General features: G+C 43.5%; 1 protein-coding gene across 1 annotated transcript in view; it reads left to right on the top strand.

The window, feature by feature from the left end:
• GPD2 (glycerol-3-phosphate dehydrogenase 2) overlaps nucleotides 1-13,419 on the top strand; it is a 1,016,859-nt gene extending 1,003,440 nt beyond the window's left edge. Inside the window, exon 17 of the mRNA XM_069225155.1 lies at nucleotides 12,350-13,419. Coding sequence (XP_069081256.1) covers nucleotides 12,350-12,475 — 126 coding nt within the window. The 3' untranslated portion in view covers nucleotides 12,476-13,419. The remainder of the gene's footprint in view (nucleotides 1-12,349) is intronic.
• Nucleotides 13,420-15,093: the final 1,674 nt, after the last annotated feature.

The raw sequence follows: 15,093 nt of genomic DNA, 5'->3' as shown, positions 1-15,093 counted from the left end.
GATTCTATAGACCCAGTGTCTAAATCTGGTAGTTTATTTAAATTCTCAAAGTTTCAGTGTAACTCAGATAAGGCAGTTGAGTGCTTTCCTAGACTACACAGCAAGTAACCAGGGGCGAGGTCGGTAACACTTGGGTGTGGGGGGCAGTGAAAAGCGAAAGGAGTGCGAATTTTGAGGGGGCACTTAAAACGCAGTGTTTTGTTAAATAATCATGTTTTAAGGCAACAGAGACAAGTGTGTTTGAGTGAGTATTTAAAAATGTCATGTGAAATCCAACAAACACCTTACCATGTCTGACTGAAAGCTCTTGTACCCAACTAGTTGGTAAATTATATATTAATTAGGGGGGTGTAACACCCTAATCACCCTCCCCCCAAATGACCCTCTTTCAAGTGACGCAAGCCAGGCGTCGCTAATAAGGAAGAGTTGTCATGGCATTTACCCAGGAAAATATTGATGGGGGTTTCTACCCTTCAAATGATTTAAACAAGCCAGGGAAATATTTCGTGTCATCCATTAATAAAATAACTTTGACTAACATTCATCTGCCCCATTTAATTAAGCCGTTAACATAAAAGATCAAGAGCAATTTAAAGAATTGAATAACGGTAGTGACGCCTTAGAAAACACTGGTGGTGTCTAAAGAAGTGGAGCTAAAAAATGTGCCGACTTAATTTCAACTCCCACAAATCTCTCAGAAGAAATAATATACGAAGGACAAAATTAAGTCAGGCAAAAAAGTTCATCTCGGAGACAGCCAGATGTTGTGTATTTTATTAAGAATGTCTGACGAGGTCCAGGCTCCCACCTCAAAGGTCGAACAAGCTCTACAACCTCTCGGTACAAGTGCTGTCCAACATGAAATTCAATGTTTATATTCTAATTTTTATGAATGAAATGTCAGCATCTGTCAACCAAGGCGCACAACACTGGAATTAAACACTATGTCAAAAAAGTCAATAAAAGTATGAAATGTAAAATAGCTAGGTCTCTAGTTAAAAGAAGCTTTCATACGATCCAGTGTTTCCGCAGAAGCTGCTCAAACAAAAACATCTCCAATATAGTTGGCAATGCCACTACAATGGTCATGAGTGCACCTGCACAACCCATTTTTAGATTGGAGCTATCAGCAGCACAGCCATTGGTGGTTCCTTTTATGGCAGAAACGCTGGGGCTGTTTCTAGATAAGGCCTCTCTTCCTGCACAAACCCAGTTAATCTGAGATGAAAGACTGGCAATTTTCTGCCTCATTTTTGTTCATATGTTTGTAACAACTGGGTTCTGGCTGTTTAACCCAGGATATTTCGATTTTTGACTACCCAGTTTTGGACTAATTGGAATGAGCATGCTTTTACTGCCAGTGCCCGCCATTTAAGATAAGCTCACTAATGTGCAGAGCTGCACACGTGAGACTAAAGTTGTGCTCAACCCATAATCTGCACACAGGTAGTCTGTCATTGAAGGGACTCTACAGAGATTGATACTGGCCTGGTGGTTAACCTTCAAATGTGAGTGGGGATTCATAGTGTTGGTGTGTGGTGCTTACTGAAGGTGTGTTTATCCTAACACTATGTAGATAAAGGTGAAAGCTGCTCTTAAGTACAGTTTTGCATTACTTAGGCATATAAAGTCCAGCGAGGTACCGATCTGGGGATAAACAGGCACACCAAATATGAATTTACAGTCTCCAAAATAGCCTCCTATAGCTCTTTAAGATTTGTCATATTTCCCTGATTCTTCACATAGTAAGATTCTGGGTCTCTATCCTCCCTTACTGGTTCAAGTTAACTAATGTACTCATCAGGAGAGGGATCAGTGGCCTCCCTACATAATAGAGCAATTACCAGTGCTTGACTCTTTTTCTGGAAAAAGAAAGGGGTGGGGAGGAAATCTGCATCTGTTTGGCCCACTGGAACAAAGGAAGGCGAGACCTCTGGAGCCAGTACAGGAGGGGTCATCTTTGAAGTTTTGCTGAGAAGGTGTCAGACAGCTGTGTCATCAAGGGGTAGAGCTGAGGCTACTGTTGGAGCTCTTTCCATAGACAGCTTCAAGTAGGCATATTGGTTTAAACCAAACTGCTGTGCAGGAAGGTTAGAGGGATGATGCAGCAGTGATTGCGAAAGGATGCCCAGCTGGTAGGAGAAGCCCCTGATGCCATGCAATGACTGACTTTAACTCCAGCTGGCCCCCAGAACTAGGATGGGTCTCTCCAAGGCCAGTGATGCTGGCACCCTTATAACCTCTAAGGGAACAGTTGTGGGTATGGACGCTGCTGAGAAATTCTTGATGGTTCCTCAGGAGATTTTTATAGACCGACCCTGGGCTCTTCAAAAAGCCAGAGGAATCTAGGACTTTTGGGGAAGAGGGAGTGTCAGGGAGGTCATTTATTTGACTATTGATAGAGGGGATTCGCAGGATGTCCCTACTAGCAGGAGCAGAGTATCAGGTGCCAAGCAAGGGCAGGTCTGGTGCAGAGAGCCAGAAAATCCAGCTATGCACAAAAAGTGCCCTTTTTGAGATTGGAAAGCCTGAAGAGGATGCTGTAAGTGGCTAGTGCTCGCCACCAGGAACAAAACTACACCTTACACAAGTAAATTGGCACAACCGGTTTGAGATAATCCCATTTTAAAGCTTGCTTCCACACGGAACCGAGTGAAGAACAAAACAGCATGTGGCTCACTGTATTCTCCCAGGAAGGGCCAAATCCTCCAGGAGTCAGTGCAACATTTTTTTTTTCCTTTTTCTGTGTAAGAGGGTATACATACGGCCCCCTCTTTGGGACATTTTCTGCTTCCTTGGCCCCCTATCTCCTTCCTGAGAGCAGCTGCAATAGAGTGTGGCCAAGAGCCCTAAAGGGGGCCCGGTCGGTCATATTGACCACCAACTGTGCCTCTGTCTGGGGTGCAGATTGGTCACACTGGCCTATGAACTTTCAACCCACACTCACTGTGAGCAAGGGACTCTCCAACCCCCAAGTGTAGGGGCAGCAGAAGAACATATCCCCATTACAGCAGGAGTAGAAATCATGATGCTGCCTGTCACATGCCTCACAGGAGCACAGTGCATGAGGGGAGCCAGCAGGGCTGTGGGAGCCTTAAGGCTCCTCCTGCAGTCCCCAACAACACCCGGAATAGAAATTAAAGTGCAGCGCAAGGCTATCGGGCAGAATCAGCCCTGCAGTGAAAAGATGTTAATTACTCATGTGATCGGGTGGAGGAGGGCCCTATAATGCCCCGGGTGGCGAATTCAAATTTGCCAAGTTTTATTATAATACCCAAAGAAGCGGAAGGACCACTACCGTCCTGCCATTGGGATGTGTGTGTGGGGTGCGGCTGCAGGAGGCACAGCAGCCCCTCGGAAATCTTTTGCAAACACTCACCGCAAGTCTCCTGGGGCTTCACAACAATAGCCCCAGGAAACGTTTGCCAATAATTTTAAGCACTGTCAGAGCTGGAGTTTTTGCTGTTGGGCTCAGGAGTGTGGAGACCCTTTCTTGTGGGCCCTTGGTCACCTTCTTTTGCAGCTGCCCTCAGGAAGGCGATTGGGGGACCAAGAAGGCAGAAAATGGCTCTGGAGGGGTCCACATGTATATCCACCTTCCTGACAAAGGAAAGAAATACATTTTGCACTGACACCTGGAGGATTTGGCACGCCCTGGGAGAACACTGTGAGCCCATGCTGTTTTGTTCTTCACCAGGTCCCACATGGGACTTTGTTGATGGTCCTATGACTACAATGACAGTCTAATTATACAAATTAAAGATCTGAGATGCATGTTTTAATTTTAAATGCTTTATTTAAAGTATTTACTATGACACTGCAAAGTCTATCAATATAACAAATGCATTTGAATATTGCCAATGCCCCCATCGATGTCAGTGGTTTTAGAAGGTTGACTTATAACGTGTGGCTGCTTTTGGTAATGTGGTCACAGCCTAATAAAGTTTGTAGGCCTACCTTATGCCTAATGACACCTCTTTGTATTGTGATCTTGCACCTGGTACAGATGGAGGAAGGGAGTGTGATTATGGTGTTAAGGACCTACTAGGTGTGTACTTTCATATGAGGGTGACACTAAAGGTATTTCAGCCTATCTGATGTAAATATTTGTAATTTAATGGGTAGCATTAAGTAGTGTGTATGTGTGTAGTAAACATACATTTCCTTTTTTTTATTTTTTATTTTTTTTTTAAAGAAAAAGCATTGACTGGACAATAATTTGAGTTGTGTTGCATGCCAGCGACGTGGGGTTACTAGCCCACACCACTTCCTATGAGTAGGCCTTGGACTGCTGGGTATCACTACCCTAAGAGAATCGAGTACTACAATGGGTTACTTAGTTACCAGTAAAAAGACAGGGACTCACAACCTTCACAACGGATAACCCAGTTTCTTACAATGTGCAATTATTTAATCAACTGAAAAGACCTCAACTGTAAAGTTTATAGGACACTCTCCCCTCTTTAAGGTCCATAATCACCCATGATATAAAAAAGGTCGAAACAAATCTACCAATAAATTATAGGAGTGCTTTACTGCACAAATCCAAAGTAGAATTCTGTTTGCATGAAAGATATCAACTCTTGCTTAACGACATAGATCACTTCCAAATTATGGGCATAGATGTGATACCACAAACTGCTCTCAACTATCAATTGGCAACAATTTAGGGTGAATTCCGATCACATAGCAACCTCTACACCTATAATGCAGCTCCTTGGAGTCTGTCAGTAATGAGGTAATTGTCAGAAACTAAGTTTTGAGTAAGCTAACCATCTCCAAGAAGACAGGTGTAGAGGGATAGAAATATACCAACCAAATTGCCTGAGCGTTGCTGAAAATATTGCTACAGAATATTGGCCATGACTACTAGCTGTCCTTGAAAGTACCAAATACAAGAAATGTGAATAAAATATAAGGGTTGCACGGCATTCTAATGCATGTGTTTACAACACATGCCTTTACCATGTATCCTCCCTTTATCACGCCTCTCCTTTACCACACGTCATTACAGTGCGAAAGGTAAGCATATATAAGGTAAGTGAAAGCCCTAAACACACACAGGTACATATATACTTACATATTTTTTTAATCTCGGAAACCTCTAAACTCAAAAGCAATCCTTACCACCCTATATATACCCATCCCTAAACCCTAAAATCACCCTTACCACTTTATGCCCCTATCGACCCCTGAAACTTAAAAACACCCTTACTACTCAATACTCTTACCGCCCCAAACCCTAAAAACACCCATACTGCCCTATACCCTTACCTACCCCTAAACCCACCCTTACCATCCCATATCCTTACCCACGCCTAAACCCTAAAAACACCTTTACGACTTACCACCCAAAACTCTTACCCACCACTCAACCCTAAAAACACCCTTTACCCCTACCCACTCATAACCCCTAAAAACACCCTTACCTCTTACAACCCAATACCCTTAGACACCTTTAAACCCTAAATTAAAAACACAGTGTAGGAAAGTCCTTTTTTTTTTGCCTGATCACCCCCATTCTTTCTGGATAGGTACTGGTGGTTACTGACTCTTGGCTGTGCCCTGGGTACTGCTTACCAGTCCCAGGGCCAGTGCTCTGTGTAAAATGGATATGCAAATTAGGCTAATTATAATTGGCTAAGTTAACCTACCTATAAGTCCCTAGTATATGGTAGGGCATGTAGGTTTAGGGACCACAGCATAGGTGGTGCACACCTAGGTGCATTGCTGAGGTGCCCAGTGTCATTTTAAAAGCAAGCCTGCCTTGCTGGCTGCTTTTAAATTAAAGTTATATGCAAATTCGACTTGGAATTAAAGGTACTTCCAAAGTCTTAAACTACCTTATTTTTACATATGTCACCCCTAAGGTGTGCCCTATGTGCCCCTAGGGCTGGGTGCCATGTAACTATAAGCAGGGACTTTATAAAAATAGATTTATAAGCCCTGGTGAGGTAAAAACAGCCAAATTCGTTTTTCCCTCATGGAAGTAAATGGCCTTCATAGGCTAGAATGGGCAGACTTTATTTTAAATTTTAAAGTCTCCTTAAATGTTACCAAGAATTTGGTATCAAATTGATTGTTATAATAAATCCCACAACTTCCAGTTGTTGGATTTAATATAACCAGTTCAGGTAAAAAGTTTAGACTTTACCTAAAAAGTTGCCAATTTCAGCTCTGCATTGTTTTTGCTGCTGTGCTCTGATTGGCCAGCCTGCAGCAGCTTCTGCCAGGCTACTTTAATGAGGTGTGAAGTGGCCTGGCTTCACACAAAGGAATGTGCTTGGGGGAGAGAATCTCCCCTCAGCAGATGGTGAGGCAGGAAGGGGGAGGGCTGCCAAACTGGTCTTCAAAGGCAGAGAAGGACATCTGGAGCACCCAGCAACACCCCCACATCCTGCAACCCCAGACAGCTAGGTGCCCCCTTGATTAGATTAGGAGAGGGCAGGAGAGGGGTGTGTTTATGATTTTTAGCCACACCAGTGGGTGGGCTCAGCCAGATCTCTCCTCCAAAAATCAGATTCATCCATTTTGGATTTTTAGAGACTGTTGCCTTCTGGGATGGATTTTTGCCACACTTCCCAGGAAGTGGTCATCACAGGGGGACGACCCTGTCCCTGATTGGAGAACCAGGGCCCCCCTGCTTTTCACCCAGGAGCAAGGATAAAACTGGCAGACCTGCACCCACGCCTCAGATCCCCACCAAATTTCAAGAAGAAGGAACTACAAGGAGAAGAAGGACTGCCCTGCTGGACCCCTGGCCTGCACCTGGACCCTGCACTCAGAAGGACTGCACCAGCTGCACACTTGGGCTTCACCACAAGAAGGACTTTGCCTGGCTTCAACTGGTTCAAGGAGGGACTCCCTGTTTGCTACAGGTGAAAAATTGCTAACCAGAGTCCCCTGCACCAACTCCTGAAGAAAGCGACCAGCTGACCACTGTCCAGTGGCCAAAAAGGAGTTTGCGCCAGGTGCATTCTGGGAGTTGAAGTCCGCACTTCCCAAGGACCATCACAGAACTTCTGGACCCTTGGGGTGAGCTGTGGACCCCAAAAGAACCTTGAAAGAACATCTGGGTGAAGCCCCAGAAGTTTGGAAAAGATTGGAGAATTTTTGAAAAAAAGCTCCATAAAGTGACCGACCCGACGCGGAAATTCTAGCCGGCTTGCCTCAACCGCGACCCGGCCTGACTTCGTGGTTCGTCCCGGTAAAGAAAAACATCCAAAAAAGAGACTAAGTCCGAACGTAAAAAGTTGACCGGGATCTTCCAGCCATCGTATCCGAGAAGGGCTCCACGGACGTCGGATCAAGATCCAGGTTTACCCCGGTCGAAGGATTTTCATCTCGAAAAAACTACTAAGTCCGAAGGTAAAAATCACCACCAAGGAAACCGACTTCGCGTATCCGGACAAGGGCTCCAGGAGGTCGGATTCAACTGGCAGGTTCGTCCCGGGGAAGAAAAACATCAAAAAAGAGACTAAGGGCCTGATTCTTACCTTGGCGGTCGGCGGAGAGGCGGCGGTTGGACCGCGAACAGACCGGCGGTCCAAAAAATGGCATTCTGACCGCGGCGGTCACCGCCGCGATCGACCGCCACTTCCCCACTCCGACCGCCACGGCGGTCATGACCGACGGGCTGGAGTTCGCACACTCTGGCCCGGCGGTCGACCCAAGACCGCCAACCGTATCATGACCCTGCTTACCGCCGCGGTTTTTGGCGGTCGGGAACCGCCATGCGAACCATGGCGGTAGGCACTATCGGGGCCAGGGAATTCCTTCCCTGGCACTGATAGGGGTCTCCCCCACCCCCCACTGCCCCCCACGAGTCCTCCCCCCACACCCTCCACCCCCCTGCCACCCCCCAGAGGTGGTACGAACCCCCTGCCCCCCCCCCACCCCGACATGCACATACACGCACCCCGACATGCACGCACCCCCAACATGCACATATGCACACCCCCTACACACACACATACACAACGGGGGCACATACCCGCACACATACATGCCGACATGCGCACCCGCCGAACTACACACATTGCCCAAAGGCACAGCAGCACCCCCCGCCCGCATGCACACATTCACACACCCCCTCTACACACCCCCATGCACGCACACATCACACAACACCCCCCCACCCCCTCCCCTCACGGACGATCAACTTACCTTGTGCGTTGGTCCTCCGGGAGGTGACGGGAGCCATAGGGACATGACCGCCAACAGAAGACCGCCAACAGAAGACCGCCACACAGAAATGTGGGTCGTAATTCTGGGGGCGGTGTTCTGCTGGCGTGGCGGTGGAGATTGACCAGTCTCCACTTTCCCGCTGACCGCCAGTGTGGCTGCTGGCGGTATTCCGGCGGAACGCTCCCAGCGGTCGGAATACGTGCAGCGGCATACCACCGCGGTCGGCGGTCTTTGCCGCGGCGGTAACTCGGCGGTCTTGCGAAAAGACCGCCAAGGTCAGAATCAGGCCCTAAGTCAGAAGGTAACTTTTTAACCGAGGCCTCCCGCGACTTGTAGCCGAGCAGGGCTCCATCGCGGTCGGCCTGAAAGTTTGACTTTGCCCCGGTCCTGGTGCAACCAGATGACCCGATTGGCGCTTTTTGTTTCTAAGCGCTAGAAAATAATAATACTTTAAAAATTCATATCTCCGGTTCCCCTGAACCGATTTTAATCGTTTTTGTGTCATTTTAAAGATAAAAATATAACCTATTTTTATAAATTGGTTTTTGGATTTTTAAACTGTTTCCTGTGTTTTGTTTAATTACTGTTTTGTGATATTTGAATGCTTTACACTTTGTCTCCTAAGTTAAGCCTTGGCGCTCGTTGCCAAGCTACCAAGGGTAGAGCTGGGATTAATTTACTGAGACCTAACTGTACTTATGTGGAGGTTTGTGGCTTGTTGCTAGGTGTAGGTACCTACCTGCCCTACCAATAACCCATTTTCCAACACACAGACACACACTCACGTTCTCACCTTAAATATACGTACCTTTTTGTTGTAAAACATGATAAAGGCATGTGTGGTAAAGACATTTCGTTGTAACGGCTGTCTCCCATATTTAACAATCTTTTCCCCACGTCTCTGGTGTTACTGCAAATTGAAACAATAACATTTGGCACTGATATCATAAACCTACTCCTCATGTCATGGAACATTGCTGGCCCATATGCTAAAATGGACGATCCAGACTAGCTTGCATTTATAAACCAGGTGGATATATATCGCTTCCAGGAGACATGGGCAAGTAATGGTAAATCGTTTTCTGTCATGTGAAAAAAAGGGAACCGGAGGTCGACCAGTGGGAGGGAGGATTGTCAATCTTAATCTCAACTGCACTGCAAGTAACTATACAATTGCTTCCTGTCGATGCGTTGCCTTTGAATGCCTTGCAAGTGCAACCTTTCCTACATAGCCTACAAATGAAGACTGTGTATACGTTTTATCAGTTCACAACCTTAGGAAAAATGATTATTTAATGGTTCTAGAAAGTGCCATTAGGTCAGCCAAAAAGGGCAAATGTATAGACTGATCGATTTAGAGGTAAAGCAGTCACCTGAGAGTGATCATGATCATCCTTTATTAGCACGCTTGGCATTTGACTATTTCAAGTTCAACATATTATATAGTGATACTCCAAAATACACAATGACCCTACTAAAAATCTCAAACACAACGTCCATGCGGTGGAAACCAGAAAAATATGCTAATGACTACACAGCTGTTTATCAGCTAACAAATTAGATTCCATAATAGAAGCCAAACTGGGCGAAGGAAAAATAATTCTTGTCTTTTTTTTAATAAAATCATGGGCACAATTACATACGCCAAGAAAAAAACCCTCCTCCCGCCCCGTGCAAATCTAAATGGAGAATACCTTCTTAGATTGGTTTGTTGTTGAATGTTCGGCATATAAAAAAAAATCACTCTCGTCTGCACTTGGAATTAGGTGACGGTCGTCCAGTGCTGAAAACTACAGTATTTGCTGAATCTGACAAGAAACTATAAGAAATTACAGCCATAGAAAAGACAGCGGCACAGTCTATATGGTGGTTCAAAATTCTTGATGAAGCAAAATGGAAAAAAAATGTTTTTCTAATATGGTGTCATCCTGCTACAATGAACAAAATCGGAGGTGGAGAGCCCCTTCACATATTGGTCCACACTAGGAACTACAAGCCTAGGCAATATGGAAGTGATAATCAACCTGGTTATTTTTGCCCCCGAGGTGGCCCGAACAATAAGAGAGCAGCAGGCCAACAAAGCTCTAGGCCCATAGATGGTTTTTGAAGACACTTTTTTTTAGGTGGTCCAGAGTATTGGCCAGATAGCCTTACCAGCATCTATAAAGCGCACTTACGTCAAATTGTATTCTGACTTCTTGACTCAGTTAGAGAAATTCTCTTTGAATTGCAGGAACAAAGATCTTTCGATCAATGTGAATAAAACTCAGCTGTGTTGATGAAAACGGTCCTAACGTTCAAAAGACCATTTAAAATATATAGCGGTTGACTTGTTTTGATTAGTTAGTCAGGCATTTTCATAATAACCTAAATTGGCATACTCATGTGAAAAAGAATGTAATCAAATTCAAGGCATGCTACAGTTGCATGGTGCAGAGTCAGTACTCAACCAGTAATTGTGATTTTAAAAGTTTACTTAGAGAAAATGGTTGCATCAGCACTTTAGGGAGCTTAAATCTGGGGATATTGTAAAGCTGAGGAACTCCAAGTAATACAAAGCAGTTTTCTTCACGCTTTGCAAAAAACTGGTTTTATGTCCAGCTCAAATTCAAGTGAGTTACCAGGGACCATGTTACCTTACAAAGTTCACTTAAACTCAGCAATCAAGTTAATGTCTCTAATGTGGTATAAAAGGCAGTACCTGCAGAAGGTGATTTAGTAGACTGCTTAATTCAATCTGAGCCACCTATGGAATGACCCAGGTCACATCAGCATTTGAGATTATTATATAACTGTATATGAGGCATAATGGGAAACTAAGTCTGCTATTGACATTAAAAAACACGCTCCTTGGCTGCCAAATATTATTTATATAAACTGAAGTAAATTAGATCAACTGCACCCAGAAATTAAGTCCTCCTGAAACGTAAAATGTAGAATAGGAACCGTCTGAACCGAAGTTTATTGCTCACAATGGGATGCAGAACTGTCACATTTCTGCACTTGCCAAAGGCCAAATACTTTTGTTCCAAACCAGATGCCCCAAGACATGATTGCCTTTTCCCTTTATTTAAGAACAATGGAGCGAGGTGTTCTGATGCTTTATCACCATACTACAGGACCGTGGCTCATTCTAAGGAAAGACGCATACCAATTTTTGTCTTTTAGATTGGATGCTAGTGTTTTATTTTTGCTTATGATTTTTAATCAACCATTACACCGCTTGTCCGAATTATGTATTTATTTGCAGGTGCGACTCCTCCTCTAGGGAAAAACCAGCATTAGGAGCTGCAAACCTATTATCAAAAAAGATAATAAGCCATGTTTATTATTGTTTTTGGTAAAAGGGGTGTGGCCACAGACCGTGACCAGCACTGAGAGGGAGTGCCCAGCAGTGCCACTCACTGCTCATGTGTGTTTGGCCGGCCAAACACACATGCACAGTAGGCTCTCTCCAGCCCGGCACAGTGTTGCCCGGATGGATAGAGCAGGCACAGGCTTTCAGTCTGCCTGGGAGTGCCCTGGGCCTTGGCATTCAAAGTCAATCCTAACGCTGTCTGTGCAGGAGAGGAGCAGCGTGGTGGTGACGGCGACGATTCAGGTAAGTGTTTTTTTTTATTTTTTTATTATTATTATTATTAATAATTCCTCTCACCCGTTGCGCGCCACCCCGCTCCTCTTTAGCACCTCGAGCCGCTCCTGTTTGTGTGTATTATGTAATTGCTGTACTTTATTTACTATATTATGGTTAAACGCCGAAATTTTAAACTTTGCTTATAGCTGTGTTGCATGCTTAATGTGTGCCGGTGGTGTGCACCGACGCTGATTTTTTGGGACCAGACTTGGAGCAAACTTATACTCTTAGCCAGAGAGAGAATTGAGATCAAAAGTCAGATAGAGTAGGCCATCTTGATATTCAGCAGTAGGCCCGTAGGAAAAAACTCTGGGGCTCTGCGTGATTTCCCCCCCCCCCGTCCCCCCCCCCCCCCCCCCCCCCCCAAAACCCCAAAAAAAATATTTTAGTCTCTGGCGGCATCACACTGTACTCGAATCATAGACGTGATAAGTCGATGGTGTTTCCTTGCCAGTAACTCTCGGACAGCTGTATTTTAAATCAGTTAGACATTTAGGTCTAATCGTGCTGTGTTTTTTTATCTTTAAGCTCATGAGCGCTATTCAGAAGGGATTTGTTTCCAGTAGCAGATTGGCGATGCTGATGAAAAGTGCTGAGGAGAACCTGGATCACAGAGTTCCTGTTTCTGTGGACCGCAGTGGTGGAGGAGTGTGAGTCTTTCCCGCACATAAGTGTCCACAGGCGGATGTCCGCAACTTCTCTGTGTTTAATACATTCCAAGCTTCACAGCTTGGCTTCATGTGCTTGACGTGCGCTCCTAAATTGGCGCCCAGTGTAACATTGATTAGATGAAACGGTTTTATATGTTCATGTTAATTATTGCCTGCCTACATTTCTATTCATAAATGTGTGACACCCTGGAATTGACAGTAGTCCCTTAACTATAGTGGCTAACACTCAAGTTTGGGGGTGCAAAACTAAGTTATGGAGGCCTGGTTCACTGTAACAGGAGCAGAAGAAAATGTTTGGCAAAATGCATCTCCTTAGTGCGAGGTTTAAATAAAGCACAATCTTTACCTTTTCAAGGGAAAGGGCAAATGCCCTTATTGAATAATAGAGCGACTCCCCAAAATGTGGCCACAAATGAGTCTTGGTTAAGAAAATGTTCAATAATTATCTGCCACATATCTGTTCACTAGCATGTAGTTATATTTAGATTAAGTGAACAAGCACTGCAAAATGAACTGTGCTTCAACTTAATGTCCAATGCGCTATTTGAATAGTGTGAATTACGTTTTATTTCGCAGTATGTTTACATCACCGTGTGACGTGATTGTCCGTCTTTCATCATAGAGTATGCAACAATAGACTGCCTTTGTTTAAATGGTTGATTAGAGTTAATTTACCTACACGCGCGAGTGTGCAAGCAGCAGTAATATAATCCGTTTTCGTTTGATTCATCGGACATTGTTTTGTCAAGATGAGGACTGGTGGGAACTATTCAAATACAAACAGCTCGAGTAAAGAAGGTGTGGTAATTTATGGGTTAACAAAAGTAGCTGGCCACTTGGTGTCCTAAGAAGCCTTTATTACTTTTCATCTAACAATAAATATTGTCCTGCTTGTGAAAGATGGAAATATCTTTCCCCACCTGAACTAAAAAAAAATAAAAATTTAAAGGTAATTTTTGGTTTTCGGTTCCACTCTCAACTCTTAAATGTATTGAAATTGTGTGTCCCTCCACTTTTTGTAGAGGGTGTGTTCTATGCTTGCGTTTTATGCTTTGAGTTATTTATTACAAGCGGAAACCTCTCATTCAATATATTTCTTGTGTAATTAATAGGTGTACGTACTATATTATACTATTCAGTCTTAAATCTCAGAAACACAAAAGCGAGGTGTGTCGCACAACGACCACCATTTTCTACAGTTTCATGAAGGTGGATAGATTTGCTTCAGACATTTATTTCTGATTAAGTTGATTCATTCTCATTCTAATCTTCAGGAGTAGTAGCAGTCGTCCATGATTACAGTCTTGGTGCTTTGATACCACTGGTCGAAATGCGCTCTATAAATCCCAAATACATACATACATTCATGTATGGATTGAGCTGTACATTGTGAGGCCGCTGACGAGCATACTAGTGCTTTAATTTTAGATGACTAGTTGTCATAAGTGTCTGCGTGGTTTTTAAATGGACTGTTTCTTTTAACATGGTTTCCCATACATGGTATTGTGGGCTGGAGCTGGATTTTATTTTGGATGATTTCATCTAATTGAAGCCAGTAGTATTACCTGGGAACTATAGTATATGCATTTATGGTTTAGAGATTTCGGATTTAGTTCTGGATCATTCTAGTGTTTATATTATTGTTTTTGAAGGCCCCGTTTGGTTGTGCTCAGTGGTTCTGCTCAGGCGGCTTCTGGTTGTAAGTTTCTATACTTCATTATTTTCTGTTCTTGGTTTGTGGTGTTGAGAATATATTCTTGAGCTCTGACTTTTAGCTGTATTTCAGGTTGCAGATTCTATTGGGGAATGGTCTACAGAGGTTGTTATTAAAGTTGCTAACCATTAAAATTTGCTTTTTCGGTGTTATAGCTTAACTACCTAGCTCAGCTAGTTTTTATTACCTCAAAGATTGATTTTGATTTATTGTCCACTGCAATGTGTTTTGTGTTGTTTAAAATCAAGTTGGATTTCATTGCTGTAACCTGAAAATTTGTCCTTCGGCTTGACCAGGCTACTTTATGAAAGTTGTACATACACATTAAAATGCTCAATTGGCAAGGCTGCTCTCTACGACACTACATGTATATAGGCAGTGACAGATTTAGGTTACATAGATCCAGCGATGGCTTACAGAGGTGACTGAAAAGTACTTTGAAACTGTTTTTGGAACTGAAATATGCCTTCACAGGAGAATAGACATGTACAGAAATAATATAGATCAGGAATACTGACCTGATGTCAAAAGAAGAGGAAGCTTTTTGTTTTTTATGGCTTCAAACTATTAATTTTTTATGCAAATACAAGTACATTTAAGCTTTTATATGTATCCAAACCACTTTGCTGATATTACCTAATTGTTTGCACTTAAAAGAAAAATATGTATTCTCTGCGTCCTCACGGTTTAATAAAATTGCTAGATTACAATTAAGATTTCATTAAAGGGAAGGTAAATGCAAGTAATCCTTAAAAAGACAAGGAAGTAGAAAGTTGAGATCAGGAACAAATCCTACAGAAATATTTCGTCCATATTTAGTCAAACCATTCCAGGACTTTACCCTACATTCTTTCAAATTCTTCTTTCAATAAACTTGGGCAGTTTGT

This window comes from Pleurodeles waltl, chromosome 3_1 (genome assembly GCF_031143425.1).
Source record: "Pleurodeles waltl isolate 20211129_DDA chromosome 3_1, aPleWal1.hap1.20221129, whole genome shotgun sequence".
Lineage (NCBI taxonomy): Eukaryota > Metazoa > Chordata > Amphibia > Caudata > Salamandridae > Pleurodeles > Pleurodeles waltl.
This window is presented reverse-complemented; position numbering and strand designations above follow the sequence as displayed.